The sequence below is a fragment of the Ahaetulla prasina genome, chromosome 2 (assembly GCF_028640845.1).
Source record: "Ahaetulla prasina isolate Xishuangbanna chromosome 2, ASM2864084v1, whole genome shotgun sequence".
NCBI lineage: Eukaryota > Metazoa > Chordata > Lepidosauria > Squamata > Colubridae > Ahaetulla > Ahaetulla prasina.
The window spans coordinates 195,315,235-195,329,328 of NC_080540.1; the positions used below are offsets into that span (position 1 = coordinate 195,315,235).

Here is a 14,094-nt window from a genome sequence, read left to right on the forward strand (position 1 = left end):
GTTCAAGATTAATTGCAGTCCACATTAAAAGAAGAGCTGGTTCTGGGATTAACCTTCATTTAAGAAGGAATTCCAGATTCTACTACAGCTTTGTTCAGAGGAGCAGAAATACTTGCAACTGGCAGCCGGCACAAAGTTCCATTGACTATGCTAGGTTCCTAGACTTTTCATTAAACTTTAAGGTGCAATTGCACTTCATCTAATACTGCTAGCTGTTGCGATGCAAATTCTGGGCAAATTACTTGGGGGGGAGGGTAATTTGGAATATCAGTTCCCACTATTAAGTTGGGGTATGGCAGTTTGGAATCCAAATATAGACAAGACGTCCAGTTTAAAGAACTATGGTTTCTTGAAGGAAAAGCATTCATATTATATACAACCAAATTTCGCAATATGGAATATTGTTTGGGAAATTAGGATTAATTTGTAAATTATTACGGAATACATGGAATAAGCATAATGGTTTGGGTGCCTTTCTAAGTTCATAACTGAAAGCTGAAAATGAAAGCTGTTAGAAGAGCAGGTAATTGTTTCTACTGTAATGAAGGAAGACAACTTTGGGGGCCCTTACAACAAGTATGATTTTAACAGCTGCTGTTTACTTTTGGATATGCATAGATAAAAACAGCTAAGCAAAGACTCCGTTGATATTCATTTGGAAAACAAACCTGACCCATTTTTTTGATGAAGAGAAAAGGGGAAACATTATGTTAAAATCAGGACTACCACTCAAATTAGTACTTTTACAAACTAGGATCTTATCTGAAAAGTTCTGGTGTCTTGGAACACCTAGAGGGCATCCACAAACCTTGGAGTAGCGCTAGATATTGTTTATTTACTAGCAATCCTCTTTTTTTTTGGACAGAGGAAGAAGTGGTTTTCCCCATTTGCATAAAGAATAGGGAGAAGCAAGCTACTAAAAGTAAAACCTGGCCAGCAACTTTTAGAGTCCAGCAAACAAGGCTGAATCAAATCCATAATCTCTTTTGAAGGATAATACCAAGTATGACTTGATTGATCCCAAATTGACTCAATATAAAGATGAGGAAAGATTATACAAGCAAATCACACAAAAGCGTAACAGGAAGCCTCTTGTATATGTATTTTATATTCACAGGAGTTTAAACTTTTGTTTTTCACAGGACTCACTGACTCTTACACACTGTTTGAAAGCTACTACCAAAGATACTGCAGGTTTTTATTCCAAACAGGTTGACTTGAAAAGTGCCAGGGACACTCCCTGGAGCATCTGTTTCTTACCTTTGCAGATTCTCTCACTGTCCATAGGCTCATAGCCAGCACGGCAGGCACATCTTCCGATCGCCACCATCCACTCGCCTTCCCCATTGCAATGCAACTTCACTCCAGAGGAACCAGTACTGCTGGCTTCTTCAGCATCAGCCACACAAGTTCCTGGTGCCTCCACCAAAGAAGTCCTTTCACCTCCAGCAAATGTCTCTGGGAAAGAAGCAAAACCCTTCACCACTGCAGGACATTTGTAGAAGAAAACCTGGACAGCCACCAGAGACATGCAGGCGCCAGAGTCTTGAAAGGCCAAGTAGAAACCCCTCTTCGTCAATGGCCCAAAGCTTCGCACCTTGACGTTCATCTTTACCACCTTCCCAGAGCTATCCACCTGAGAGAAACTCTCATCAGCGGCAATTGTATCCACTTTGGTCCAGGGGCCCTCGTGCCACTCCGGATGCTCAGCAGTGGCTAGGTCAGTCTCCGATTCATGATAGTAAAGGGTAAAAGTCTCTTTGCAAGAAGAAGCCACGGTCCTCATGCTGGCACAGTCACGAACAGAAAAGCGGAGGCGTATGTGAATTCTGTGGGCTCCATGACGCTCTATGAAATGAGTGCGCAGCCAATTATTCTGTCCCGGCTCAGCAACATTGCATACTTCAAATGTTCGAATCAGATGCTTCCTGTCATCCAAGACACTCACCTCATCCCACTGTATGGAGTTGGGGAGGGGAGGAGAGGAACAAGGAGACAAACAAGCTGAAAATATAAATCTTATGGGATTGGAGACAGTGTTATTTTACACCTGAGAACAGCCATCTGGATTCCGCCACCATATATATTACACAAATTTGGCCTAAATTTTAGTTTCATCATGTTTAGAACTTCTTCAGGGATAATATGAGATTAAAATTACTTGGTTCCCTGATTCCCAACACCAAGTGCCTTCCCTAATCTACATCTTGTAGATGAGCTCAGGACCCTTTCTTGAAAATCAGTTGCACATCTCTCTTCTGCCCACAGTCCTTTTTAAAATGACTTTCTGAAGAAGGGAGAGGGAGTCAAGAGAGGGGGGTACAGAAGTGGCGGAGGAGGAGGATGAAGAGAAGGAGGAGGAGGACAATGACGATGAGGAAGACAAAGACAACATAGGATGAGAAATAAGTCCAATGAATTTTCCTTCCATGTTGGAGGGAAAAGAGACATTTATTAGGCATGTGAATCAGGACCTGAATGTTTAGGAAGCTTTGACATTTGAGAAGATTTGGACCATTGTGACTGACCAAATGCAAATAAAATGAATTAATACTGTTATTTGAGCTAGATGGGGAATGCAGGGGCAGGGGAGGGGGGAGGGGGATCTGCTATTAATCGATCAACTACCTCTACTGGGATGATGATCGCCCATTAGGGCCCAAAATAGATTTTACTTGCTTATTAGGGAAATTAATTCTTCCAATAATATGTTCTTTATTGATAGACACTGCTTTCTATATTGGTTTGGTTGACATTGTAAGTTTTGGCTCTCGTACCTTGCTGTTCTTTAATTTTAGGGATGTGTGAAAAAGGAAGAATTGTAATTTGGTTTGATTAAGTTTGTTAAGCTTTGGCATGCTTTTGTGTCTGGTTGATGTAGAGCTTTCAGAGAATATTTAAATTCAGTTTCTGCTGGTATGTACAGCTTGACAAATGCAGTATTAATATTTTATATAATTTTTTAACCAAGGTAATGTAAGGGTAATTTAAGGGTTACCTCTTAGGGAGGTAGAATTCCTACTCACAAAGCTTGCCAAATTTGCTAAACATTTTAAAAAGATGGCAGTACTTCCTAATTTCTATCTATCATTCATCATATAAAATGGTCAACGTAATCCATTATTTCTTTAAAAAATGTTTAAATGATTTTTTAAAAAAAAATAAAAATTACCCCATGGTGTTTTTTCTCCCATTTAGCTAGATTCACAGGGAGCAATTAGTATATATTAGCATCTCATCTATCATTTTGGCTATAAGATAGAAAATAAGGGTGCCTGCAGCTTGTTCCCAATTATTTTTGTTTTCTATAGGCAAGCACTCAACAATTTTGTGGTTTCTGCCATTAGATTATAGACCACTGGATTATTTGAGTTATGTCCCATTGAATTACAGTCAAACTGGAATAATATATAGATGAATTTTTAAAGAGTCATTATTGCACCCTAGAATCAAGGGGGAAATGCACACCTTTTTGAGTAAGCCTTTGAGTTTCTAAGAACTCTTTGTCAATCAACAAGATTAATAATCCAGCAAAAAATGCAGAGTGTGGGCATAGTTTAAATATCTTTTATACTTTTATCTTTTACTGCCCATTCATTTCTGAATTTTTAATGAAATTCTGAAGCTTGCCTTTGTTGCCTAATAAAAATTGCTTTAATGAGACATTTGCATTCACTTTTTCCTCAGACAACACTCCTGATTTTGCTCTTCTTTCGGTACTCATAAGTCTTTCCTCTACTTTCTCTTCTCAAAATCAGCAGGGAAAAAATAGCATAGAGAAATAGAGAGAATTAAAACTACACAACAGCCACTCTTTTTTGCTATCACCCCCAACTGGAAAAACTACCAATACTGCTATGTGTTGTGTCTCGTCCAATCTCACCTCAGCCGGGGTCTTCTTATCTGCTTCCAAACACGGAGGAATGTTCTAGTATGCCTCCTGGCCCCAGCCCTGGCTCCATGCCCAGACAGGCTGAAGAGGAAGAAATACCTCCAGCCCCCAGCTCTGGCTCCATACCCAGGCAAACGGAGCAACTAGATCCCTCCCCTTCCTCCACAGCATGTGAGCCTGAGGGAGGTCTATTACCAACAGCTGCCGACTGGAGTGACCCTCACGTCAGAAGACTTGATAGGCGGAGGCAGCAGAAGGAGGGGAGGGGCAGGCCTGGATAAGTGCTGAGTCATGGAGCCACACCCCATGGCCTATATAAAGGATCTGCTTTCTGGCATTCTCTGAGTCAGGCAAAGTCTAAACATATCTTGCTGAAGTCACTTTCTGGTCTCCTGCCTGCCCTGAGGACTTTGCTAGGACTTTGGCAGAGCTGCAGAGGCACACCTGATTCGGATTTCCCTGACCCGGCCGTCAGCGGAGGAGTGGGACACGACACTATGTTGGTTCAACAACAGTATTATCATGTAGCTCCATTCTTCTTCAATCCGGGGCTATCAAATAAGTCTGAAGACCAGACTCTAAATATGGATGTCCATTCTCTTTTGCAAGTATAATGAGCTTGGAGTCAAGGATCTCCATGGAGTCAAGGGAAAACTGAGAGTGCATGGAGTCAAGGGAGCACTATATCAATTCACTATATCAACCCAACCCTAGAGAAAAAGTACAATTATTCAGCACTCAACAATGTGGCTCTTTGACAGGACTTTCTACAATGTTCCTTTGAAGAAGACAAAAGGTAGGTCTTAAAGAAATAACAAAAGCAATTAAATCTATTGCCTTTTGTGGCTCTATTATGAGAAGAATCTTGTGTTGTCTCCCTTACGGTGATACTCCAAGACAGAAGATCCAAAGACTTGGCAGAGTTTATAATAGTCAGAAAAAAAATCAGTCAACAGCTTTACAACCCTTTCTAGTAGACAACCCATTGTCTTTGAAGGGGGAATACCATCCCGAAATCCCAGCCATTACATCTTGGTTTCAGAGTGGGTCTTTGTTGTGTGCAGAACACATTACCAGATATTGAGTGGGCGGGCAATTTTCAGCAAAGGAGTATGAAGGGAAGCACCTACCCCTTCAGGAGGATGGGCGGTCCATCCAATCTCAGAGGTCTCTCCTGTTGTATCCAAAAGGATTTCTGTTGGAGAGATAAACAGATAAAAATGATGATTTTAGGAGACAGTTCCAAATGACAGCTAATTCCTTCCTATATCATCTCCTGAGGGCCAGCATGATTACTAGTCTCAAACAAGATTTGCTATCACAAACGGGATCGGGGCTGGGGGAACTATGAGTTTGTCAGTTGTGCAAGTGATTTCTTGCAAGTCTTCAGGCATGATTTTCGTTTAAGTGGTTTCATCCATTACATGCAGCTACTTCATACTTTGGGAATGAGTCATATGTACCACATTTATCACCTGTTTCATTCCAATTTCCATTGAAGAGCTTATTTGCAAGCAGCAACTACTGCTGATTCTGCTTTTACAAACATTGAATTCTTTTTTTATTACCCATTCTCAAAGTCATTATCTTCAAGGCAGAATTAGTACCTGTCTTATTGTTTTCTTCTCTTGCTGAAGACTCTAGCAACAGGATAAGGCAGCTTAAGCTCATTGAAACATGTTTGGTTCCTGAAGTGCACTGTGACAACAGTAGAGATCAAAGGCCCCCTTCCCCTTCCCTCCTCTCATATCTCAGTTAACACTTAACAATAACTTTTGAATAATTTTTTTTAAAGAAACACTTCTTTTCAGAAGAGAGACCAATAACTGAACAAAAACTCTTTCAAGTCATTGTGTAACTTCATCCAGAGCAAAGAATGAACCCGTAAACACAGGTTATAATAATAATAATAATAATAATATTTTTATTTATAGACCGTCCTTCTCCCAAAGGACTCAGGGCGGTGTACAGCCACAAATAAAATACAGAAAGAAAACAACAATACAAAACTAAAAACAACCCTTAAAAAACCTATTTAATTTGGCTACTTATAGATAAAAATATTCCCTCTAAAATTTACTAAAAAATTTAAAACCCATAAATCAATTTAATAATATAAAATTTAAGCGAGTCCAGCAAGACAAAATAAGTAGGTTTTAAGTTCGCGGCGGAAGGTCCTAAGGTCAGGTATTTGTCGGAGTCCAGGGGGAAGCTCGTTCCATAGGGTAGGAGCCCCCACAGAGAAGGCCCTCCCCCTGGGGGCCGCCAGCCGACATTGCTTGGCTGACGGCACCCTGAGGAGCCCCTCTCTGTGAGAGCGCACCGGTTGGCAGTAGACGGTCCCGTAGGTATCCCGGTCCTAAGCCATGGAGCGCTTTAAAGGTAGTAACTAACACCTTGAAGCGCACCCGGAAGACAACAGGCAGCCAGTGCAGTCTGCGCAGGATAGGTGTTACATGGGAGCTCCGAACTGCTCCCTCAATAACCCGCGCAGCCGCATTCTGGACTAGCTGGAGTCTCCGGGTGCTCTTCAAGCGGAGCCCCATGTAGAGAGCATTGCAATAGTCCAGACGAGAGGTAACGAGAGCATGAGTGACCGTGCATAGGGCATCCCGGTCCAGGAAGGGGCGCAACTGGCAGATCAGGCGAACCTGATAGAAAGCTCTCCTGGAGACGGCTGTCAAATGGTCTTTGAAAGACAGCCGCCCATCCAGGAGCACGCCCAAGTTGCGCACCCTCTCCATCGGGGCCAATGACTCGCCCCCAACAGACAGCCGTGGCTGCAGCTGACTGTACCGGGGTGCCGGCATCCACAGCCACTCTGTCTTGGAGGGATTAAGTTTGAGCCTGTTCCTCCCCATCCAGACCTGTACGGCCTCCAGACACTGGGACAGTACTTCGATAGCTTTGTTGGGGTGGCCTCGGGTGGAAAAGTACAGCTGCGTGTCATCAGCGTACAGTTGGTATCTCACCCCAAAACCACTGATGATCTCACCCAGTGGCTTCATGTAGATGTTGAACAGGAGAGGCGAGAGAATCGATCCCTGCGGCCCCCACACATGAGGCGCCTCGAAGTCAATCTCTGCCCCCCTGTCAACACCGTCTGCGTCCGGTCAGAGAGGTAGGAAGAGAACCACCGATAAACGGTGCCTCCCACTCCCAACCCCTCTAACCCCACTAACTTCTGTGGTTGTATCTCCACAGAAGTAGTGTAGCAATTAAAGCTGTTGAGCAAACTGGTAATGAGTTACAAAACATAGAATGTTGTGGTTTTTTTAAAACTGTCATATTTAAAGTAAAAACAAGAGAAGCTATTTATTTCCCAGAACTTCCAGGAATGGGTATTCTTAGGAACTATTCAAAGGACCCTAACTTCTCAGCCACCTTTTACAGCTTTCAAAGAATGCGTAACTGTGGAGACCTTGGTGTGTTCTGTCCTTGGTTATTTGCTTGCAGACATTCCATTACCTGACTGGGCAACATTATCAGTGCTATCGAGAGTAAGGTTTGCTCCCTATTTATATACAGTTCAACCTCAAGCTCCCTTAGGAGGTATTAACTCCTATTTACATCCTGCACCGATCTGGTACATTTCTACAGATCTTTAATTTAAAAACAAGCCAGAAATTTGCTGGATCAAAAATGTACTCCTAAAACAGATTGGACCACAAAGTCCACACCTAAGTCATATTTTGTCTGAAATAGGAGAACCAGTCTAAAAGATACTTTCACAGTGGTCAAAGGACAGAATTTTTCTTATCCTGGACCATATTGAGCAAAGGGCAAGAAATGCTCTTACATAGGCTGGGCCAGCTTCTAGAATATAACCAAAATCAGGCACATATGCCCATCTCTAAACCTAGGCTTCCCTTTTAGGTTTAAGTAGCAAGAGAAGTAGCTAAAAGAAGAATTTATATGTTTCAACAGAAAGGTATTTTGGATGAAAATTAAGCCAACAAAGTAAGTTTTGATTTCTATCAAAATGGAAACTTTATTTTGGACAACCAACTTAACATAATCATAAAAAAATTATTTAAGGAAATTTTTAGTGTGGGAAGTGAGAATGAGAAGGACAAACATTTCCTTCAGGGCCTTGCAGCTGGCCAAAATGATGCTCCCCAGATGGCTTGTCTCCAGTGACCCAGGTATTATTTTTGAAGAAATCAAGAGACAGAGAGCACACATTAATTTTTCATGGGCCAGCAAATACATACAACCTGGGGCTGAGAGGGCTCTCCTCCAATAGGAAATATTTAAACAACCAGCATGCATAGAGACAGAGGAAAGGAAAGACACATAGAGCAAGTAGACTAGATTCCAATTGTTAGGAGTTAGTAAAATAGTTCACAGATGGGGAGTTTAAACGGATCAATTTCCCTTCCCCCCATCTTTCACTTTCACACAGAGAAGTTAAAAAATGTTTATGGAACTGGGAAATCTCTGGACTCTGGAATCATGTTTAGGAAAATGAAGAATTTTGGTATAGTGGCAAAGCAAAAAAAAAGAAATCTACTACAAATTGAGTTAGAACGGTGTGATTTAACAAATTGGGATAAATTGTTGCAGGCAGGATTGAACAGATTACCTTAGCCTCCAAAATTAATTTAAAAGCACGGTTTAAAAATGTACATTTTTTAAAAAAGGGCCTAGAGTATATACAAAAATGTGTATAGGACCTTGTCTTAAGAATCATTCATTTAGCAACTTTAGCAAAGTTACAATGGCACTGAAAATGAAATGAGTTACAATTGATCCTCACACTTATGACCGTGGCAGTATCCCCATGGTCACATGATCAAATTCTGAGTGCTGGGCAACCGGCATGTATTTATGATGATTGCAATGTCTCAAGGTCATATGATTTCGATTTGCAACCATTCCAGCCAGCTTTTGAAAGTAAAGTCAATGGGGGATACTTACCGGTAAGAACCATATGATTCACTTAACAATTCCAATGAATCACTTAACAGCGGTAGCCAAAAAGGTTGTACAATTGTGTTTGATACACTTAACAACCACCTTGTTTGGAAATGCTGGTCCCAATTCTATGTCAAAGACCACCTGAATTACACACAGTTGAAGTTGTAAGATGTTTTTATTAGAAGCTTTGCTTTTCAAAATTATGTGGAAGTTATGGAAGTTTGCATGGAAACATGCCTGTATTTGTGAAAATTGCACATAACAAGAATGTTCCACTTTTTTAAAAAATCAGAAAATCTAGTGAAAGAGAATAGTATATAAATCCATCCAACATAAATTTAGATTGATTCGTTATCTCAGGCTTAGCTAACAGTACTGCTCTCTGTAAGTCTTATATTTAAAGGCATTTGATTTTTAGATTTTTTTTAAGATATATATGCTTATACTGCACCTGCTAGGAAGAAAAAGAAAATATTGCTGACTATCTAGAAAATTCCCAGGTAGGTAAAACTATTCTTATTATTTTTTTGTTGGTCCTGTTTTGCTTCAGAATTAACCAGCTTCCAGGTACTGGTGTTCACTATTAAAATATTAGAATATTGATTTTCTTCTTCCTCTGCTCCTTAATATTAACCTCAGCATCCTTTATCACTATCCTTACTATGTACTGCTCCACTGAGCTGTCAAATATGGTAACCCTCCTTAAATTAGAGCAGGTGTATTCTTTTTTCTCACTCAGATGTGACACAGATTTAGGTTAATGGCTCAGTTTAATATCAGAGTACTTAGGACAGAGAAGGTCGTCTTCATACCCTTGTTTGTTTGCACTGTAACCCCTTCAGGAAATGGAAAATATATTTTGGTTACATTTTTTTAATCCCAGAGAACAGATACAGATTTAGTTCCTCTACTCAAAATCACAACAAACTCAACTGAAAAGTCAGCTCACACCGTTCCAATTTGCAGAAGAATATATACAAGTGTTCCACATTTAGCAACCATAACTGGAACTGGTAACTTGGCCATAATGAAGCAGTCACTATGTGATATCACGCCTGTGCTTATGATCTTACATCAGCTTTCCTTTGCTTTACAGTCATGCAAAGGTCATAAATGCAAGGAGTGGTTGCAATGTTACTTTGTCATCACACTCGTAACTGAAAATGCACACTAATTCTTCTTGATTTTATTCTTGAATTTTTCTTTATAAAACAAAGTTATAAACATAAACAATATTTTTAACTCGTTCAGATTTGCCCCTTTATCTGGTTTGTCATATATTTATTTCCAGGAAAATATAACTCAGGGTTGAACTGTAGGGTCCTTGGTACTCTCTGAGCTTGGTTGCTTTCTTGCAGATTTTTCATTACCAAACTAGGTAACATCACCAACAGTACTAGTTTTGATAATGTTACCTAATTTGGTAATGAAATGTCTAGCAAGAAAACAACCAAGCTCAGAGAGTACCAAGGACCCCACAGATCTATAAATGTACTTTCGCTTCCTTCTTAAAACTTCTATGTTAGTCAAGGGGGAGAGAAAAGAGGGCAGGGGGCTATCAAGCACTGAGCAAATAATACTACAGAGTTGATGATTTGTATAATACTACAGAGCTGATGAAGATGACAACTTTCACTCAGCTGTAAGCCACATATTCAAAAACCAATGTTTCGATGGGCAAAAGTGCAAGAGACAAGCTCATGACAAAATCAAAAGTGGCTGGGCTTAAGGATATTTCTGAATCCTGCACTATATCAGGAGCTTCAGATGGTGATGACAATAGTAATGGAAGGGAACACATTTTCCTGCATCAGCTTCATTATTTCTTAATCATGGAGGAAAAAAATCAATGGTTGTACCAATAGGAATAGGCTTAGAACAGTACCCAGAGGATTGCCTAGATACATGGAAATTTTGAACTTATTAGACCTGAATATTCTGACTGTGCAAAAAAAAAACCTTACTTGGAACTTCCTATATACACAGATGTTACCTTAACAGCTCTTAGGTCTTTGGCTAGAATAGAATAGAATAGAATAGAATAGAATAGAATAGAATAGAATAGAATAGAATAGAATAGAATAGAATAGAATAGAATAGAATAGAATAGAATAGAATTTTATTGGCCAAGTGTGATTGGACACACAAGGAATTTGTCTTGGTGCATATGCTCTCAGTGTACATAAAAGAAAAGATACGTTCATCAAGGTACAACATTTACAACACAATTGATGGTCAATATATCAATATAAATCAGAAGGATCGCCAGCAACAAGTTATAGTCATACAGTCATAAGTGGAAAGAGATTGGTGATGGGAACTATGAGACGATTAATAGTAGTGCAGATTCAGTACATAGTTTGACAGTGTTGATGGAATTATTTGTTTAGCAGAGTGATGGCCTTCGGGAAAAAACTGTTCTTGTGTCTAGTTGTTCTGGTGTGCAGTGTTCTATAGCGTCATTTTGAGGGTAGGAGTTGAAACAGTTTATGTCCAGGATGCGAGGGGTCTGTAAATATTTTCACTAGGACTTGAACTGTTATGTTTTTCCAGTCTTATATTGTGAATCAAATTGAAGATTAGCTAATCATCATCATTCTATGCCTTGGTTGGATTAGATTTAGAATCCTCCAGTATACTCTACAGGTCTGCAGACTCTAAGTATAATACTCTAATTATACTTATTAGTCACATTCCTTCATTAAAGCACAATTTTTGCAGATTAATGACTGGACCAATACACATAAGGATCAAAGAATTAATTACCAAAAGCCAATCATTTTCTGGGATCAATTGAAGGTGATGGGCTTCATTTTTAAGCTTTAAACTTCCTGCATTTGTTATCTCAGAGAACATCTCCTTCACTATGAAGCTATTTGGGCATTAAAACTGACAGGGGGAAAAGCCCTTTTAAGAGCAACACCAGCTCTTCAGGCACATGAGAAACATCACCAGCATTGCTCAGAAATGTTCCTCTTTCTGAATTTGTCCCCTGTTTTCTTACTTTCTGAAAAAGTTAAGACATATCTTTTTAATTAAATAGTTTTAAAATGTTAGCAGAATTTAAATGCTGGGGAAAAATTTCCTTCCATTTTAATTATTTCTACTATGTCTGGGTCTTTTTCTCAAAAGTATCATTACATATAAATAAAATTACAATTTACCATATGTCTAGGTGAGATTTTAACTAGTATGTAAATAACAAAACATATCTAGTACTTCTCCCTTTATTTCTGGTGGAATTTTTCATAATTCTAGAATAGAATAGAATAGAATAGAATAGAATAGAATAGAATAGAATAGAATAGAATAGAATAGAATAGAATAGAATAGAATTTTTATTGGCCAAGTGTGATTGGACACACAAGGAATTTGTCTTGGTGCATATGCTCTCAGTGTACATAAAAGAAAAGATACCTTCATCAAAGTACAACACTTGATGATAGTCATAGGGTACAAATAAGCAATTAGGAAACAATCAATATCAATATAAATCGTAAGGATACAAGCAACAAAGTACAGTCATATAATAGTAGTGCAGATTTAGTCAATAGTTTGACAGTGTTGAGGGAATTATTTGTTTAGCAGAGTGATGGCGTTCGGGAAGACACTGTTCTTGTGTCTAGTAGGTCTGGTATGCAATGCTCTGTAGCATCGTTTTGAGGGTAGGAGTTGAAACAGTTTATGTCCAGGATGTGAGAGGTCTATTCTACTTCATAATGTCAGATATTTGCTGAAATTTCACTGGGTTTTTCTTAAATCAGCAGGCTTTTCTGAATCACATCTGCACAGATGTGCATTTCCTCCATCATTACCCCCAAAAACTGATTTTGGTTCTCCTTATTTACCTAACAGCTTTGCATTTACCATCTTTTCCCTCAAACCCGTCTGGCTGGTTGCACACTCTATTTGATCCCCAAGCAAAGATTAGAACTGCTTGTCAATTTTTCTCCCCACATTCTTTTACTAGAATTGCTGAAACGCTAGTTGAGCACACCTTTCATTTTCTTAACTGAACTTTGTCTGCAATGCTGTGCAAACTCATGAAATATACCAAACATGTTTGATTTTTTTTTGTCTCCAGATGCACGCACCATATTTTGTGCATCCAGCTGAAAATTACCCTGATTGAAATTAGATATAATATGGCATTAGAACAGGGGTGTCAAACTTGATTTCATTAAGAGCCGCGACAGAGTTGTGTTTGATCTTGGGGGACACCAGGATGGGTGTGGCCAGCTTAACGTCATTTGTGTCGGTGCCTTAACACCATTTTTGTGCGGCCCTCCCGAGCTCCGTTTTCACTGGCAGAGGGTTGCAGGAGGCCATCGCAGCTGAAAATGGAGCTTAGGAGCCCAGTTTGCTGTCAGAGGCACCTCAGGCCAGTCCTTCACTGTTTCCAGAGTGGCCCCACAGGCCAGATCTAAGCACCCCGCAGGCCTGATCCAGCCCACGGGCCCTTTAATTTGACACCCCTACACTAGAAGGAGTGGGTGCCCAAAATTCTTGTATACATTAGCTCTGTATCAGAAACTGAATTTGGCAATTTCCTTGGAGTCCTTATTTAGCACTTATCCAAGTCCATCTCTCTTGTACCTGCATGAACTGTATGGCAACTGCTCACGTGGCTCTCATAAAGTTCTCTTCAAAGTATCTTTACTTTACAAAGTATCCTGATTTGCGACCTTATTCAGGGGGAGTCCGCGGACCTGATGGGCATTACGGAGACCTGGTTGGGGCCAGAGGGGGGGGTCCCCCTTGTTGAGTTGTGCCCTCCAGGTTTCCGAGCATTTCATCATCCGAGGGCCCAAGGTAGGGGTGGGGGGGTGGCGGTTGTTATTAAGGAAGATCTAGAGCCGAGGGAGGCCACTGTTCCTCAGATTGCCGGCTGTGAATCCCTCTATGTGCGGTGGGGCCATAGGAATCAGTTGGGCTTGTTGATCGCGTACCTGGCTCCTTGCTGCGTGACCACAGCCCTGCCTGAGCTGTTGGAGGTGCTTGCCGCGGTGGCGGTTGAGACCCCCAGACTTGTAGTCATGGGGGATTTCAACCTGCCATCAGCCGGCTTGTCATCGACGGCAGCTCAGGAGTTCCAGGCTTCCATGACGGCCTTGGACCTGATTCGAGTAAATGATGGCCCTACGCACATGGGGGGAGGCACGCTGGACTTGATTTTTATCTCTGGACAGTGGTTAAATGATCTGGAATTAGATGATTTAGTAACAGAACCAATGTCATGGTCCGATCATTTTCTCCTTCGCCTAGACTTCCGAACCGCCACT

At 40.5% G+C, this 14,094-nt stretch overlaps 1 protein-coding gene across 1 annotated transcript in view; it reads right to left on the reverse strand.

The window, feature by feature from the left end:
- The window catches only part of LOC131190214 (ephrin type-B receptor 5), a 198,609-nt gene that overhangs the window by 131,755 nt on the left and 52,760 nt on the right, over positions 1-14,094 (reverse strand). The window contains exons 3-4 of the mRNA XM_058167359.1: positions 5,023-5,087; positions 1,261-1,957 (exon numbers count right to left, since the gene is read on the reverse strand). Of these exons, the coding sequence (XP_058023342.1) occupies positions 1,261-1,957; positions 5,023-5,087 (762 nt within the window). The remainder of the gene's footprint in view (positions 1-1,260; positions 1,958-5,022; positions 5,088-14,094) is intronic.